Source organism: Nymphalis io, chromosome 10 (genome assembly GCF_905147045.1).
Source record: "Nymphalis io chromosome 10, ilAglIoxx1.1, whole genome shotgun sequence".
In the NCBI taxonomy this organism is placed as follows: Eukaryota; Metazoa; Arthropoda; class Insecta; order Lepidoptera; family Nymphalidae; genus Nymphalis; species Nymphalis io.
This window is the reverse complement of record NC_065897.1, coordinates 423,274-442,969: the sequence shown is the minus strand read 5'-3', so window position 1 is coordinate 442,969 and position 19,696 is coordinate 423,274. Positions and strand designations below refer to the sequence as shown.

Sequence of the window (19,696 nt, the reverse complement as noted above, 5' to 3'; positions counted from 1 at the left end):
ATATAAAGTATTACGATTTTATAAGAATAAACGACTTACAGTTACTTTGTATTGAACTGTATAGATAACAATGCCGGGCCATTCTAACTGGTACTGATCATGACAATACGATTTTTTTGGAAATATTGTTGTTCTCGAAAGGTTTAATATTTGTAGTTCCAGTATCTAATATTATACTTAGCTACTCGTCTCGATTTCAACTTCAACTTCGGGCTTGTAAAGTAAGTTTGTAGTGTAAGTGGGAAACTGAACCAACAGCAAAAGTATTCCCAAGCAAGGGGCAAGCAGGCGACAGTAAAACTCCGTCAAATCCCTTTTGTTACACTTCTCCGACGCCGAAAAAATGGGATGATAATAATAATGTCCTCCAACCCGGCCACGGCGGCCAATCTCAAGAGAGATTAGCCAACTACGCAGGAGATATTATAGTGCACAAGTGTGTGTGCAAACACAGGTGCACTCTCTATTCCCTGACTCTCATAATCCGATGGGATGGCAATCCTACACGACCGGAAAGAGTTCAGGCGCAGGATCTTTAACGGCTTTACGTGCTTTCCGAGGCTCGGGATTGTACACACTTCCAATTTCCAGACTCCGGGCTGCTATTGAGAATTTTCTGACAGAAAACAGAATAACTTTTTATTGGCCTGACCTGGGAATTGAACCCAGGACTTCCGGGTCTGCGGCTTTACATCAAGCCACTAGACCAACGAGGCAGTCATATAATATATGATAAATGGGATAACTCATGGCTTGAATGATAATGATATTGTTTGTACTGCACGATAATTTGCTGTCAATAAAAAATATTCAGTCATACTGTTGAGTCATTTAGGTATTAGAACTATAATTAGCGTTATATATGAAATCGATAAAATGTTTAGATTGACCGCTCCCTGTCTTTCTGGGCACAAATGTTGTCCATTGCCGTACAGAGTGGAAACGCGGCCTGTGTTATGGCAAGCTTTGCGTCAGGTTTCTATACTAAAAAAAGTATGAAACAAAAAAATAAAAATTTTTGATAAATAAATATAAAATTAGTAATATATTTTTGTTTTTACGTATAGGACTGTGAAAATGAATATCACTTTCATAATATTAATATAATTGTCCTTGATATTTGAAATCAAATCAACATTCATAAGACATTTCATTTCCTGTCAACGATAAAGGCTTACGTCCTATGTCGGCTGTGCATTGACCATAAGCAGTGGTGACCACTTCCCTAGCCAGCTTTGTCAATCGTGCCTTGCAGCCGACTTTAAAAAAACGAGGTTGTCGATTCGCGTCATTATTTTATATTTGTTTGTTTAATTATTTCTATATCTTCAACGATTCTGAAACGATATTTATATTTATTTTTTATATCTTGATGGAGTTTGCAAATCAATTTGAAAATCAAATTATACCCCATATATATAAGGGGGCTAATATGGAAAGCTAATTTCCATTTCAACAGACCTATCTCTTTTGAGTTGTATATAAATAACCTTCTTATATTTATTACATAAACTTTAAAACTTATTTGAGGCAAAAAATATAATAACAAATAAATTAAAGAAATTATAACAATAAATAATTCATCAAGGAAATCAATGTTGTGGATCATTATTTATTGCATTATAGATATGCGTTGTCTCGCTCACACTGATTAAAATATGTACATAAATAGAATAACATATGTATAATAACGACTTTGAAATTATATTCTCAATTCGCTCAAGGTAATATAGCTTATCAATAAGTATCTTAGTTTAAAAATATAGTTTTACGAGTGGAATTATAAGTAATAGTAGAATTTCTGAAACGTAATAACATCACGTAATACACAAAATATATAATTTATTGTACTAAATAGAGTAGCTATATTATAATGAAATACTCACAAACTCATCATGTATATTCATAAATCTCACTGATGTAACTTTTTATGAGCGGTTTATTATTGGATATTCAGTAACAGCCTGTTAATGTCCCACTGCTGGGCTAAGGCCTCCTCTCCCTTTTTGAGGAGAAGGTTTGGAGCTTATTCCACCACGCTGCTCCAATGCGGGTTGGTGGAATACACATGTGGCAGAATTTTGATGAAATTAGACACATGCAGGTTTCCTCACGATGTTTTCCTTCACCGTTAAGCACGAGATGAATTATAAACACAAATTAAGCACATGAAAATTCAGTGGTGCTTGCCCGGGTTTGAACCCACGATCATCGGTTAAGATTCACGCGTTCTTACCACTAGGCCATCTCGGCATTATTGGATATTCAATTGTATGTATATATTGTATATATGTTGTATGAAGTCGAGATGGCCCAGTGGTAAGAACGCCTGAATTGTGGTGGAATAAGCTCCAAACCTTCTCCTCAAAAAGGGAGAGGAGGCCTTAGCCCAGCAGTGGGACATTTACAGGCTGTTACTTACTTACTTACTTAATTGTATGTACATAATTATAAGTATATAAATCTAGCTTTATAATAATTCTCTATTATCGAGTGATCAATGTACGATCATTTGTTTTATGTATTGGTTTATATACTATAAAATAGGATAAATAATAATCATCGACAATATATTTCATAACATCATAAAGCCTTTGCTTTCTGGTGATCTTTGCTGTCATAATGTATTCCTGACCGATTTCGGACACAGATGCACTCTCTATTTCACTCAATCATCTTATAGGACAGCAAATTACAGGCACAAGGGACATAACATCTTAGTTCCCAAGGTTGGTGGCGCATTGGCGATGTAAGCGATGGTTAACATAACTTACATGCCAATGTCTATGGGCGTTGGTGACCACTTACCATCAGATGGCCAATATGTCTGCATTCCTATTCTATAAAAGAAAAACCGAAGAACGGCGTGTTGACACTTTTTTTCCGATTCTTCGGCAGAAAAACCCAATAACATTTTAACCCAGGTTGAACCCAGGACCACGCGCTGCGGCCTCATATCTAACCACTAGAGCCATAACACTATCAATGCGAAATCGTAAATCATAGCTTAACTACAATCATTAAATACCCTTTCAATGGCCATTCATTTAATAGCATTTAACCCAGTGTTACAATTAACGACGTAACAAATAATGCTAGTTACACACTTACGTAAGAGTAATAAAACTTTCATTTCGATTTAAGCGTCACTGACCTAGACTGCGATAATGCCTGTGGATAAAGAAACTAGATAACAACTCACTTTTATTATTATATTTGTTTGATATATTAAAATATATTACATAGTTAAAAAAGCTAATATTTTTGTGTTTCGGTTTGTACTGTGATTTGTTTTTACATTAATTATCATGAATAAAACCAATACAAAAATATATGACAGCGGGTAAAAATAAATACGTATGAATACAGATAACATATCATACTTATGAGATGAGATAAATGTAACTATATTATTTTTTTTCTTTTCCAGTAATGTCATTGTGTGTGTGTGTAGATCGCTATGTAGGTGTAAATGTATGAAACTACGATTTGGTATAATTATATTAGATGTTAACATTATTGTACATTAGAGCGAAGCTACAGCTATTATTACGTGTGTAAATTAACTTTACTTTACTTTTAATATGCTTTTTATTGAATTGTTGGAGTATTGATGTATATTTTTTTATTTATTAGATCACCAACAAAGTACACACAGATACACGATAGGACACAGTTCATAAAATAAATAATAAAAGAAGTTGTACCTCAATAACAGGTGATAACTGCATGAACAATAAGGTAACATATACATTATAGCACATAAAAAAAACAATGAACAAAAATTTAATAAAGTAAAATAAAATAACAATGAAAACTAATATGGATAATTATATTGATACGTTTGGCAACCGACATACACGTTTTCTCAACTCTATATGTGTATATTGACGAAACGCCAGTAGTGCAATGGTTTAAGAGCGATTAGCGATGTCAAAGTCGCAGGTTCGATCCTGACCTCTTGGGCTATTGTAATCCTCACTTCTAAGACAAGCTTTACGATTTATTCGAGGAGTAAATATGAATATTAATAATATCTTAAAAACGGGTCAATAAAAAAAAACAATGTAACAAAGTTGGACATTCTCAAATTTGTTTTATCAAATAAAATAATATTATCACACAACACATAAAACACTTTAAGCTGTAATAATAAGCAATAACAATGATCTAATTGTATTCAATACAAGCTGCAACGATTAAGTAAATCGAATTGATATATATTGCGAATTTCTAGTTGTGTGAAGAACTGATGTGTATTTAGTATTTAGCGAAAGTACCCGATGTAAACAATGGAGAACTTAAGGACATGGGAATGTTCGTGTATTGGATCTAATTCCATGGGAATTAATTGTTTTCTTACTAATTTGAAGTAAACTTGTTATTTTACTAGATTGAAACCTAATTTAATTTTGCGAGGTCGAAATTTCTTGCTTATTTTTCGTGAATTAATATCGTCAACCTCATCTGAGGATGAGCATTGTGAGGACACTTGCATGTGTATGCACCAACCTGCAGTGGTTAGCACAGCTATTAGAATAACATCCAACCAAGAAGAGTTGGAAATTATTAATTAATAGAAGACCAATTCACTTCTCCTACATAATCTTAACATAAACTTACAGGCTAAAAACAGTACCTAGTAAATTCATCCTATTATAAATCTTACTTTACTCTTATATTATATTAAGATAGCGTGGTAGAGTTCAAATTTTGACGATGGAAAAAGCTTTATTGTAAAGCTTACCCGAATGATTACATTTAATTTGATTTGATTTGGTACAATTTAGAGATTTTTTTGCGACGATATTAGACTTTTTGAATTAAAATTTCGTTATTTTTTTATAGATATGTTACAAATATTCGATAGCATATTTATATCTTACAAAATTAATAAATTAATAATCTATATATATATGTTCTAACTTTTTCCAACAATAAATTGAAACATGGTCGGGCAAATGAGCCTCCATTGATGCTAAGAAATATACTAATATCTTATGTCTCTTGTGCCTTTCGTTACACTGACTCACTCACCAAAATTAATTTTTCATAATCGTATTTAAGTATTTCGCAAAAGCTTAAATAAACACAAATATCCAATGTTACCAGACCATATAATTATTATTGTTACCAAATCATGTAAGTTAATGGTATTCGTAATGTCTGTAAATCAATGTCAACATTTAATCGACATTTACAAACAAACTGACGTGATAGGTCAGATTTATCAATCGTCGTGTGATTGATGTCATCAGTGTAATGATTATAACGTTATTAGTTTTAATATTCATCAAAAAGTAAGTTGAATTTAAAATCAAAACATAGTTATCGTGCTGCCCGTCCCTACTTCGTTGGGGAAATCTGCATTTCTTATTTTAGGTGCTTTACCCACTTATTAGTAAATAAAACTTCAAAAATTATTTCGTAGCGGATGCGTATATGTATTATATAAATCTTTGTTCTCCAGCTTTCTAGATTCAATAGTTTTGTCTGTACGTTGATGAGCAGCACCGACTTTATAATATACTTTATAGTCTGGTCAAATAGACAGAAAATAGTGGTAAGCTTACACCTCGGACACTGCTGAAAATTGTACACATCCTAAGTACATTATTACAAGTGAAATGTCAAAAGATCGTCATCGATACTCTATGTGCTAAAATCATACTCAAGAACACAGTTCAAAGGTCAAACGTATTGGAACCATAAAACCTTATTTATAGTAACACTGACAGCTTTTTAACTCCTTGGTGCTTCTGATATACTGATAGAAAAACTCAGTAACTTTTTGGTCACACCTGTGTTCGAACCCGAAACTTTATAATCTGCAACCGTACAAGCTGGCTAGTAGAACGAGATCATCTATCTTGATTGAGAAGGTTTTGGAGCTTATTTCAGCACCCTACTCCAATTCGGGTCGGTGGAATACACATGTGGTAGAATTTCAGTGAAATTACACACATGAAGGTTTCCTCCCGATGTTTTCTTTCAAGCAAGAGATGAATTATAATCACAAATTAAGCACATGAAATTTCAGTGGTGCTTGCCCGGGTTTGAACCCCTGTTCATCGGTTAAGATTCACGCGCTCTTACCACTGGGCCATCTCGGCATCTAAACGTCATTAGCTCCAAAAACCTTCTCCCAAAAACGGAGAGGAGGCCTTAGCCCAGCAGTGGGACATTTACAGGCTGTTACTGTTACTATGTATAAAATAATATTTTATAACGTACTTATTGATTAACATTATTAGAAATTCATTACTTTAGCACCTTACAATTTAAAACAAACTTTATGTGTTATATAAATGGTTCAAATTACAATAGCAAGAAATAAAACGGACGCATCGTGACCAGAAGTAACGACAGTAACTTTCAAACATGTTTATAAAATCCTATCCAGTCGAAGCGACCGAGTGGATTATAAGGAGATAGCGTCTTACGCCTGTTCTGTAGGGTTACCAATACTGATTGTATAAAAAAGTTAAATAAACTATCCTTTTTTAGCCTTGGAACTTTTCCACCACGCTGCTTCACTGCGGGTTGGTGGAAACACATGTTACAGATTCCCATCTGACATACGGAGATTTCCTCACGATATTTTCCTTCACCGTCGAGCACGAAATGAATTTTCGAAGAAAACTTAAACCTAGTTTCTCTATGAAAGCCTGACGAATTACTTTTTGTGCAATTCACACTGCAATCTCAATGCAAGAATATTGCGAATCAAGCCCAGATGAAAAAAAACATATAAAAAATACCCATTTAACTTTAATACGTACAATCATAATTATCGTTTACACGAAACAAAATATTGCATTACTATCTTACTTAAACTGACAAACGCCGTACCACATACCCAATGTTACAACTGATTGTACAATGTACTAACTACCGTTCACCATCTTACACTTGATGACGTAACGTTTTTAACAAAATACTCGCAAGAATAATATATTGATATTATGTATGTAAATTAAAAAACAAAGTATATAAAAACGCGAATAATTTAACCCACAGCTCGTAAATAAATATGTTTCCTTGATTACACAGGGCTTGTAAGTAATCTGGCGATATGAGATTCATGTCTTTAAGGTTTTTAACCTTTGACTTGTAATGTGCGCTACGATATATCACAAGGGAAAACAGCCTTTTACATTCTCACTGATAATATGGATATCTTGCAAGAACCCTATTTTAGTACTATTCTATGTATAGATAGTGATTATCACAAAGGTGTTTTGTAGGTGTGAAATTATATGTCTCGCAAAGCATGTACCAACGCATATAAGGAGTAACAACACATTTGTTGCCGCAAGAAATTATCAAAAGCAATCAAACTATCTGTACAACCAAATCATATGATGATCTCAATATTTTATATGCATTTTACGATTATTACGATTTTAACTTAAATTATATTGTGAAGTTACAAGTGACAATTACACAACTCAAAGATAGACACAATACATGCACACACGCTCAAAATAATGTAAATGCATTGTTATAAATTATGTAAAAGGAGTAGAGCGGGATACAGGTTTTTACATTATTCAGGAGGCCCGACACTATTGCAAGCGGACACATTATGACAATAGATTTCAATTAATTTAAAAACAAGTGATGATTTCCGAAATCGGACATAATCTTCACCTACAATATTAAACTTTTGTTTGTGAAAACAAAATCCATTTTTAATATAAAAATACCACCGCGTAGTTTCATAAGAGCCATTGTTTTGTTTATCATAAATGAATAGAAGTTTTTTCAACCATTCTTATTTGATTTCTGCCGATTCCTCAGCAAAGACATCTATAAAAACAGATAAAACGTCTTATATTGTCAAGTTGCTTTGCAAAACCGGATACTTCAACTGTTTTTGAGTCAAGGACAAAGTTTAAATGAACTAACTCTTCAAGCATTTAATCATTAATATAAAAAAGCCAAAAAAAATAATGTCAATATATATTCATTAAATTTCGAACCAATATTACATGATATTATATAAAGCTTCAGCTTTCAAAGTGGATAAAAATAGCTTTGACCTCCGCAGATCTAAAAATATTCGCGTTTATATTCGCAAAGGAATAGAATATCAAATTTATACGACGTTACGTTCAGAATATGATTTAGATTCTCAGGGGAACTTAATGTACTAAAAATCCGAGCAGATCACATTTGCGATGGAAAAACAGTGTTTACGAACACTTTTAAGTGATTCACAGCTATTTTTTATGCTGAATTAATAAGCTTATAATAAAAAGGACTATGTTTTTTAAATTTATTTTAATATCATATGAGCAAATGTACCACCGGATGGTAAGTAACCTACCTATACAGACAATCGATAAGGCTTTGTAAAATATATAAACCACTTTATAAATCTTAATGCGTCACCATGACATCTAAGATGTTATGCCCTTGCACCTGTAATAAACTAGCCATCTTAACCTTCAAATCGGAACACAACAATAGAAAGTGTTGCTCTTTGACAAAAGAATAATTGATACGTGGCACTCCCACACTTTGCGTGTGATCTTAGAAATAGCTGCAATTCAAAATTCTTGATAGCGCAATGGTACTAATGGGCCGCCAAATGATTTAAAAGTCGCAGGTTCGATCTTGACCGGCTAACTGGCTATTCTCGTCCTGCTCACTCCTAACACGAGCTTGAAACTTAATTGGAGGAGTATATGGGAACATTAGTAATTCCTTAAAAAAAAGGCATTGCTAGTATTTTTTTAAAAATTTATAATAATTTAAGTGAATATTACATAGATTTTATCTTGAACTTGCCTTAGTTTTTGCTCATGTCGCTTTATTACTTTAAATTTGTATATTTTAGTGTACTATCTAGAGAATAATACTTATTTTATTTATATTATATATATTCAAAAATGTATTAATTTATTTTGGATGAATAAATTTCATTTGTATGAATATTTATAACATTTATAAACAACCTTGACATGGAGATGTTAGTGAAATGTTAGCACTCTATTCTAGTTCGTGTAACCTTGTAAACAAAACGTACCATTTGTTCTTTAGACATATTTATATTTTAAATATAAATGAACATTGTTTAACTCCCCGCCGCTTTATTCGACTTCAAGTCACACAACAGAAGGTAACTCTAGATAAACCACTGCTGAGCTTAGCATTCCGTTCCTTTAGGCTTGGCTTGGCGCTACAATGCTTCAATGCAGGTTGGTGAATACACATGTCACCCAGCTTGAGATAAATAATAAACATAAGAACATGGATATTCAGTGACGCTCGCCTAGCATTGAACCCACAATCTTCGGCTACAATCCACTTGTTTTAACCACTGGACTATCTTGGAAGATAAGATAATCCTTGGTTCATACTATTTAACATTTATTTAATCGCTGTACTATTTTATTCTATACATATCTGTAGTAGTCTAATAAACAATCCAATTAAAAATCTAGTTTTAGGTCTCGACTTTATTAAAATGGCAATAAATGGTAATTTATATTCTACTCCCAGATAAAAGAGAATTCCTCAGTGATCTGTCTACATAGCTTTACTATTTTCTCTATTCTCTCAATCACTAAATTTGGTGTAATTATAATCCGACACGACCGTATAGGATGCAGGCGCAGGACTGACGAGTACGCGTTCTTTTTGACACACGGGAGAGCTAGCACTGCCAACATCCAGACGTATGGCTGCTACTAGACCTGGGATCTGTATTACTACAAACCAGCCACAAAACCAACGAGGCAGTCACTCGTCTATACATATAAAGGAATACTGACTCACTGACATATCAACGCAAACCCCCAACTACTGCATTTAGCATGAAAGAGCTATGGACTTTGATACGAGTATTTCAATATTACCAATTCTGATTTATGACGCAAGCGGAGTCGCGTGTAAAGCGCTAGTATTAATATAAATGATGGTTATGCAAGGTTAACCAAACAGATTGATTACTTAAACACCGCAATCGATGTTAATCGATCTCTCGTAGTAATCGTTATTTTACATAATTAATATCTATGTAGCTATGCTTCGCGGTTTTTTCGCATTTATCTTTGATTGGATGACGTTTGAGGTTATCGCTCCACTTTTTAATGCATAATAATAATTTTATTTATTCTCTCGCACAGACATTTATGTTAAATTGTTTTATCTTTGTATGTGGAAGACGCCCAAACTAGGTTGCTCTGTACTAAGGGTCTCCTCTCCCTCTTGGGCTAGGAACTATTTATTTATTGAATTTTATAATAAATAATGCATAAATTAATTCAATTAAGATTTTAAAGCTAAAAATTGTTACTAATTACTGATATAGCATTGTTACACTTGCTTAATAATTGCTGAAAACCTGAGTTGTACTGGGAAAATAATATTTGTAAGGACGCTCAATGATTTCAAACTTATATTCTAAATTTATTGCTCGCAAGGTTCAATGTCAGCGGCGGATGTACGATAAGTCGTCAGCTTTGAAGCGAGTCTGAGAGTACTTGTCTCGATATATTCAAGCCCACTTCGTAAATCATTAGCATAACTTAGAAACATAACAGGTGTATCGCCATTACGACCATTGCAAAGACGATCGTTGCTTAGCAACGGAGATGTTTTAAAGACATAGATATTTATAGATAAGCGGTTATGCGGTTTATTCATATTTGTTATAGTATTATATATATATATATATATATATATCCTGGCTCCTTCAACAGGCCAGCTAGATAGCAACAAAATTAGTTATTGTTATTCGAGTTACATATTCACTTTTTTGAGTTTTAAATCTAAAAAACAATAAGAAGTCGCTTAAAATGACTAAAGTCATTGTAAAAAAATCAACGAAATTGTTTAGTCCAACTAAGGCTAATATACAACTTGTACATATTCTTGTTCCGTAAAAAAATATATATTGTTCAAGAGAGTGAAAGAGACAGGTGACCTATAACAAAGCATACGTTACTTGTAAGTAATGATTGTAGTAGCAAATAGTATAAATAAAAACCGGATCTTGGACTAAGGCCACTTTCGCTGGCTTTATGCAATTGTATTAGTACGTGGGCTTGTTTTATTATAGGTATTGTTATTCACAATTATGTGTTCTCTTAAGAATGATCAATCAAAGCTTGTTGAGGCTGATTAGTTTGTTTTCTGACGTTTGATACTGACTCCTGAATGACGGGACTTCGTAAGATAATCGATGTGTTTTGTTTTAATAGTAATAATAGTAATTAATCTTCGGAAAATTATTATTGATTCAATTAATATGATAAAAAAATATTATGTTATTTATCACAAACTTGTAATGATGGCGTACGATTCCGCTTTTCGATTTAATATCGATATATCTTTATTTGTTATTTGAAATAAACAAGACTTCAATTCGAACCAAATATAATTTGATATAAAAATAATTTAAAATTTACCATTAAAAATATTATATACACGATACATTTAAGACATAGAGGTAGTATTAGTATTCTTGTAATATTATTTATTGCAGATTTTGTGTTGGGAGAAAAAAAATACAGTTTCCTATTTAAACCCATACTCCCATACCTCGCTACGTACGTAATTCGTGCGCCTGATACCTGTAGTCGTGTCGGATTAGCAATGCTCATGCACTCTAGTACTGTACAGTAAATATATTTATTCTGACGAGATCGCACTGACCGTGTCCGCCACGCTCACTTGGTCGCCGTAACACTTGCACTTTCAATATCAAAGCATTTCCTCATTATAGATAATACCGGAGTCCATCGGTCACATTGATGTGGTAACGACTATATCGTTATTACTTAGTAATTTTCACTGTTATTCACTTTCTATAAAATATATTTATTATAGTAATAAATACTCTTCATAGCATTCTATTGAAAATATTTCAATCCGAAATCCGAATATAGAGTGCTGATCAAAAATTCACTCACCTGAACTTACAAAATAGAAACTGAACTGAACAGTGAAGCTCCTCATGTAACGGTGCTGTATCCATATTTATCGATACTTCTTTTATAAACATGTGAGCAAATAAAAATAGCAACATAGATAATTCTTAGTCTGTGGTGATTAAATAAAAATATAAAAAATAGAAACAAGCAACGAAAAGAAAAATTTATAAAAGTAAACATGTTCTTAATTCAAATGAGTTGGAAAATCTTTAAATTAAAAGGAATCTTAACCTTGACATAGGTCTGATATTTTTTCTTTGTGTGTGTAATCATTGCAAGTCTAGAAAATATTTTACCCAAGAGTCAGAAAGTTGTGAAATCAAGAACAAAATGTCATTCATTCTGTTCTTATTATAGTCTTTAGTTATACGCAAACCGCATGGGAATATGACGAAAAGTGATTATCTAATTTCAAGTTAATAAATTAGATTGATTCTCCGAGGTAAAATGGTGAGCACAGCCTTCAACGTTAAACAAGAATAGGGAAATGCTTTACTCGAATTTTTTTTCATACAAATATGTTTTTATATTACATAGGTAAAACAAAAGATATAAATTATGTAACAATAATAAAGCCGATGTCTAAGTGTGTCTTGAAGTTCGCGTCCAGGCTCATACATAATTAATTTACTTTAAGAATCTTCAGCTTCGTTCAAAGTATTTTGAAACTTAAAGTTATATAAATAAGGTACAAAAAGAGGCAGCTTTATTATGATTTAATTATTCATATCCAGAAACTTGCACTACAGCGTTTTGTCTGCATATTAATATAAGAGCCTTGTTCGGATCAATTACAAAACAGATGAAAAATGAAAACCGAAAAAGATGCCCTCGACTGGCGAGGTCCCTAGGCTGGGTTCAGATCCCACAGTTGGGCAAAGGCCACCTATCCTTTGGTTATTTATAAACACAAAGTAAACACATGAAAACATAGTAATTAAAACAGCTTGCCCGATTTTGCAATCGCAAACTTCTGTTTACACTCTCTCCCTCACTCTCGGAGTAGTAGATTATAGACTCTAATGGGAACAGAGAGAGATCAAGCATAGTGCTAACGTTTTCATGTATTTTCCGAGACACGACCAACTTTCGGTCCGGACAGCTACTACGAGTAAGAGACACTTATTTTCCAGCAAGAACACGAATTCTGAATATCCTTATATGCTAGCCACTCAAAAGTATTTAAGCAGCTCTATCATTAAATGCAATTTCTGCCCAAGAACCAATAAATATAAAAAATAACTGCATAAGATGCCAATGTGTGTTTTTTACGCTTTAACGTCTTAACTACTGAACCGATTATCATGAAGTTTTGAATACACATCAGGGGTACAGAAAATAATAAAGGGCAAGACATGCCTCACTCGTCACACGCAGCCAGAGCCGTGAGGGGTAGTTACAGATAACTAGATAAAATACGTTTTTCATTATACCAACACTAAATTATAATAAAACTCATGATCTTTATTCAATACTAGTTATCGCTGACGGCGAAGTAAATAGTGTATTTTTTTTTATAGAATAGGAAGGCGGACGAGCATATGGACCACCTGATGGTAAGTGGTCACCAACGCCCATAGACATTGGCATTGTAAGAAATGTCAACCATCGCTTACATATCCAATGCGCCACGAACCTTGGAACTAAGATTTTATGTCCCTTGTGCCTGTAATTACACTGGCTCGCTCACCCTTCAAACCGGAACACAACAATATCAAGTACTGCTGTTTTGCGGTAGAATATCTGATGAGTGGGTGGTACCTACCCAGACGAGCTTGCACAAAGCTCTACCACCAGTATATGTCCTTCTTCGGCTTTCAAGCATGCTTCATGACATATTTTATCAAAATCGTTTTTGTAGGTTAGCCGTAGAACCGTAACAGACAGCTAGAGTTACTTTCGCAATGATAATATTAGTATATATTTGACTGTCTCTAGTGCCTTGATGTAAACTCGCAGACCCGGAGGTCCTGGGTTCAATTCCCAGGTCGGGCCAATAAAAAGTTATTGAATTTTTCTGTCAGAAAATTCTCAGTAGCTGCCCGGAGTCTGGAAGTTTGTAAGTGTGTACACTCCCGTGCCTCGGAAAGCACGTAAAGCCGTTGGTCTTGCGCCTGAACTCTTTCCGGTCGTGTCGTATTACCGTCCCATCGGATTATGACAGTTAGGGAATAGAGAGTGCACCTGTGTTTGCGTACACACTTGTGCACTATAATATCTCCTGCGTAGTTGGCTAATCTCTCTTAAGATTGGCCGCCGTGGCCGAAATCGGTCTGGAGGACATTATTATTATATATAGAAGCTTGACATTTGCTAATACGAAATTCATATTACAGGATTATATTCATGTTTTTACTTGCAACAAGTAAGCGTCGTATTTCGTCGTAATTCGATAATAACTGCATTCATTGTAAAATGCAGCTCAAGTTCATAAAAGCGATAATGGTATAGTCAATAGTATTGTTGTGAGGTTTTCCATATATTGGTAAGTTATAAATACACATCACAACCGGTAAAACATAAACATTTGCTTATATATATATACATACTTGTTAGCAGATTATCAGTTTTCCTTAAAAGGTGTTATTTAAAGGTCAGCAATTGTTACAATATTTTACATTCTTTTTATTTTAAATAAATAACTGCAATCAACATTTTTTCTCATTCTTTTATATTATAACTGGCGTTGTTTTTTTTTTATTTATGCTTATGCTACCGAGTTATTTGGGGGGGTTAGAGAGAAAAACAGTTTTGTAATTTATATTGAACTACCTGGTATTTTTTTTTATAGAATAGGAAGGTGGACGAGCATATGGGCCACCTGATGGTAAGTTGTCACCAAACGCCCTTAGAGACATAGGCATTGTAAGAAATGTCAACCATCGCTTATAGCCAATGCGCCACCAACCTTGGGAACTAAGATTTTATGTCCCTTGTGCCTGTAATTACACTGGCTCACTCACCCTTCAAACCGGAACAGAACAATATCAAGTATTGCTGTTTTGCGGTAGAATATCTGATGAGTGGGTGGTACCTACCCAGACGAGCTTGCACAAAGCCCTACCACCAGTGGTATATAAAGTACGTAATTTAAAATCAGTATAGTGGTTTTGAAACTGAATTATTGAAAAACTGACGAGACAGATAAATCTTTCTAATTTCACATCAATTGTTTGAACGCAATGAGAGAAAATTTTCAAGGTCAATTGCAACGTTTCTTTGTGTAACGTTTGAGTGAAAAGATTTGCAGTGAAGAAAAGTTGCACGTGCTTATTTTTTTATGATGTTGTATTTACGAATATTAATATATCTAATGATATTCATCAAACACTTTTAACATACATACGATTACGATACGATTAAAGTCGTAACGTAACGTATGAATCGCTGCCAATAGTAGCGATATAACAACACTATTCGTGTTACCTTGACACATGACATCCCACTGCTAAACATATAATGTGCTGTTTATGTAAATAGTCCAGTTCACAGCGAAACCTGTTCACAGCTCGCAACAAAGTTGTCGTTACAAAACCGCTTCATTATGACGACGTTAGTGGGGATAGTATATAGAAATGAATAAGGTTTTTGTTTGTTTAAATCCAAATAATAATACAAATTATTGATATTAGACACAAATACCTACATATCAACTGAATATAAATACATCGATATGTACCGGTATCGTCCCATTAGTTTATGAAAGTGACGGTAGATAGAGTCACCTGTGCTTGCGCACACACTTGTGCACTATATATGCCCATCGCAATTGACTAGTCTCCCTTGACATTGGTAGCCGTGGCAGAAATCGGTCAGGAGGACATAATCATCACAGTGTAATAATTAATCATCTTATATATGATGCTACCGTAAAGTCTATGATAAGAGGTCTGTCTGGGTTTCCTTGAATTGGTTCTATCTACCCAAACACGTCAGATAACCGAACTAAAACAGTGTTGTGTAGTTCAAGTTAGTAATTACAAATTAACTTAAGAAACGCCCTGTACTTGGTTGAGAGGATATAATTGCACTTTGTTCAGCCGCTCAAACAGTTCTCTATCCCAATTCGAATGTCGACACTTCACTTTTTATAAACCCAAAGGTACAAACCCATGATTTGATGTTTCTCTACTGACGTCGGTCAATCATTTACATGTAACATTTATTGTTGACTTGAGGTTTCTTAACGATAAACGTCCTTTCTTATAAACATATTATAAGGGATGATACGTAAACATTGATATATTTATTTCTGTCACGATTGATTTAATTTTCGAAAAAAGAAGATACAGCATTGTTTAATGAATAAACACATAATTTATACGTAAAGTTTAACTAATTATATCATGATTAATTGAGAAATTCTACTGTGTTCTCTGACATGTAGTTAAAAATTATCACAAGTTTCATCTACATTACTTAAGTTTATTCAAAATTTCATATTTTTTGTTACAGGAAGAAAATATAGCTCTTCGACTCATAAAACAGCACTCCGATATAGAGGAGCCCGAGAGCAGTCCAGCTTCTCCCGAGGAGTACACGGGAAGTACAGGGAAGTATTTTGATGAAGCGGGATATGTCGCGGGAGGTGCGAAGGACAACGACCCCTACGTGCGGAATCGATTCAATCAGGCTGCCTCTGACAACTTATCCAGTAACCGCGCCGTTCCAGACACGAGGAACGCCATGTAGGTTTTGAGAAGTTGCATTATATTCATAGTTAGGTTGCCATACATTGTTTTCAATTTTATACAACTGTTTAGGCAGGGCATGCAAATAATTCTGTTTTATATATGTTTTGTCATACTTGAGAGACAAAAATGCTATACTAGCTCGGCTAGTATGCACGATATAAATATAATTTATAATAATGTAGCTTTTTACCATGACAATTTTTTTTGAATTGGATCGTCAGTTCTGGAGATCACCGCCAACATACACACAAACGAACAAATTTTGCCTCTTTATAATATTGCATAGATATAGATGAGCTAACGTTACAATTGCTACGGAAAGTTCCTTCAGTTTGCTCTTACGTCCCACACAGAAGTCGGAATCAATTGAACTACATATGTATATAAATTAATTAGTTACTTGACTGATCTAGAATAGAAATGAATACTAATCAAAAACAGCGCTGGTTTAATTGAAAGTGCATTCGTATCCTTTAACGAAGCGAAACGATTGTTATTTAATTTGTCAGTTGAATTTAGAGTTGGAATTATTTATGTATGTATTTACGGAGAAAGTTCCTGTATTGGCTAAGTTCCTAAAAGTTACATTACTATTTTTAATGTCTTAATTTATGTATGTATTAGTAGTAGTTTACTTCTCTGTGTTGGTAGAGGGGAGCAAGTGTTGGGTATTAAAAAGTAGCCTTTGTCCAGGATTTTCAGCTCATTGGATTATAAAAGTGAGGAAATAGGGAGTTCACCTGTGCTTGCGCACATACATATACACTACAATTTCTCCTGCGCAGTTCGATCAACAAGACTTCTATAACTATAGATAAAATTCTTTATACATACTAACATTTCCTTTTTGCGAGCGTTTTTAAACGCTCTATAAACGCTCGATAAAAGTAATTCTTTTGTTATTAATTATTATTCGATATTGATTACAAATATTTTAAAATCGGAACAAAATTTTAAGACTAGAGCTCTAATGTATATAAAACCTACCCGGCTTCGAGCGGGTAGAATAAGGGTCTATATAAATCGTCGTACATACATACTATAACTCATTCTTTTCTTGTCTTTTAATATCATTTATAACGTCCTTATATAAGCATAAGTTTACTCTATTATAAAACGAACATGCACTCAAAAGTTTTATTTCCTTTATTGAATTTGGAGTAGGTACTAATATTAGTAGAGCTTTCCATCGTTCCAGTAAAATTGCGAAAGAGTAGAAACGTCTATTTGGTTCTTACATCGTAAAACCTTCTGAGATTTTGAAATTGTCTTAATGAGCAAATGTTGCATAACATACAAATATTTTGACATTTATATAATGGCCATGCCCTACGATTTCGCCTTGTTTTAGATTATATCATGCTTTTGTTATTTGATATAGGTAGACAGACTGACAAATGGGCTACCTGATAGTAAGTGATCACCACAACCCATAGAATTTGGCACTGTAAGAAATATTAACCATCCCTTACATTGCTAATGCGCCAACAATCTTGGGAACTAAAATGTTATGTCCCTTGAGTCTGTAGTTACACTGGCTGACTCAACACTCTCTGCGCAAAACTATACCATGTATTGCTGTTTGGGTGTAGAATATGTGATAAGTGGGTGGTACCCAGGCTAGCTTGTAGAAAGCCTTACCACCAAAAAGCTAGTTTATATTGTGACGCTTTTACCTATAAATAATATTTACATGTTTTGAGGTGTTTAGTAAAACACTGTTTTCTTCTTTTGAATGTCAAATCAATCATGAGAAAAAGAGAGCTATTCCTGCTTAAATTACACACACTAAACCACTTTTAAAAGTAAGGCCGTATTTTATACTATGAGTTATTTACAATCAATCATCAACAGGTGCCGATTGAAAAAATATGATGAAGATCTGCCTGAAACCAGTGTCATCATAACCTTCCACAACGAAGCGCGGTCCACACTCCTACGCACCATCGTCAGGTAAATAAACTATATGTGTTACATATTTTATATTTCAAATAGAATCATTAATACACAGATTCCTTAGGCAAACTATTTTTAATATTTTGTTATAAACCCGGTTACCATATTCAGAAACGATACGTTTTGCTTACACGTAGTCTAAATGACATTCTAATAGACTGTTTTTTCATATCGTAAGTAAAATCATCATCAATCAAGTTATCTTCAGAGCCGTAAGTAAAATCACCATAATAGCTACTAAATTTAGGCTCGAAAGAAATATACTATCCGGTCACTAACTAATTGTTATTTTACATCAGTAGTCGATCGTTACGAGAAACGTGACATTTAGGTCGTTCTTAAATTTGTGTTTAATTGGCTGATAGCGGATGGAAATTGAGTACTAAAAATCGAGCTCAGTGGCGTGCCATTGGAGAGACCTATGTCCAGCACGAGCACTGACACGAGATGATGATGATGGAGTTGTCCCTATAAGTTTTTATATCACGCACATATTGTTATTTCGAAATTTTCGAAATAATTTTGTAAGACGCTTTTGAATTACACCACCTAGATAATTCTGCCATTCGTAAGCAAAACGATCCATTTGTTGAATATATTAACCGAAGATTAAACAGCTTGGTTAGTAAACCGCAGGTGGGTTTTACCTCTGACTTGTCAATAAGCGTTGCGTTTAATTTTGTTTTTTAACAATGATAAAGTGGCCTTATTTATTGTTAAGGTGAGTTTCGAGCTTATTCCGTCACGCTGCTCTGTGGCGAATATTTGACATATATCATCATATTGGTCATCGTAAATTCGCTTAAAATTCGCGTAAGCTAGTCTCATATAAACTCAAAGTGCTCGGTTTAAATCCGCGATTTTTCGCTCGTTCGTGTATTAAACTGAGTTTAACCGTTTTTATTATTTCCAGTGTGCTGAACAGAAGCCCGGAACATTTGATAAAAGAAATAATCCTAGTTGATGACTTCAGTGATAATCGTAAGTATTGATCAAACGATTTTGTTACCGAGAAATTTTTATTTACTTTATGATCGAATATAATATATTAACACGATTGAATAATATCTCTATTATACAATTTGTTAGCTTTTTATCATT

General features: G+C 33.8%; 1 protein-coding gene across 2 annotated transcripts in view; it reads left to right on the top strand.

Annotated features, from left to right (window-relative positions):
- Positions 1-19,696, top strand: part of LOC126771282 (polypeptide N-acetylgalactosaminyltransferase 2-like) — a 77,763-nt gene that overhangs the window by 27,892 nt on the left and 30,175 nt on the right. For both annotated transcript variants that reach the window (XM_050491081.1, XM_050491082.1), the window contains 3 exons: positions 16,401-16,633; positions 18,494-18,592; positions 19,509-19,576. In XM_050491081.1, the coding sequence (XP_050347038.1) occupies positions 16,401-16,633; positions 18,494-18,592; positions 19,509-19,576 (400 nt within the window). The remainder of the gene's footprint in view (positions 1-16,400; positions 16,634-18,493; positions 18,593-19,508; positions 19,577-19,696) is intronic.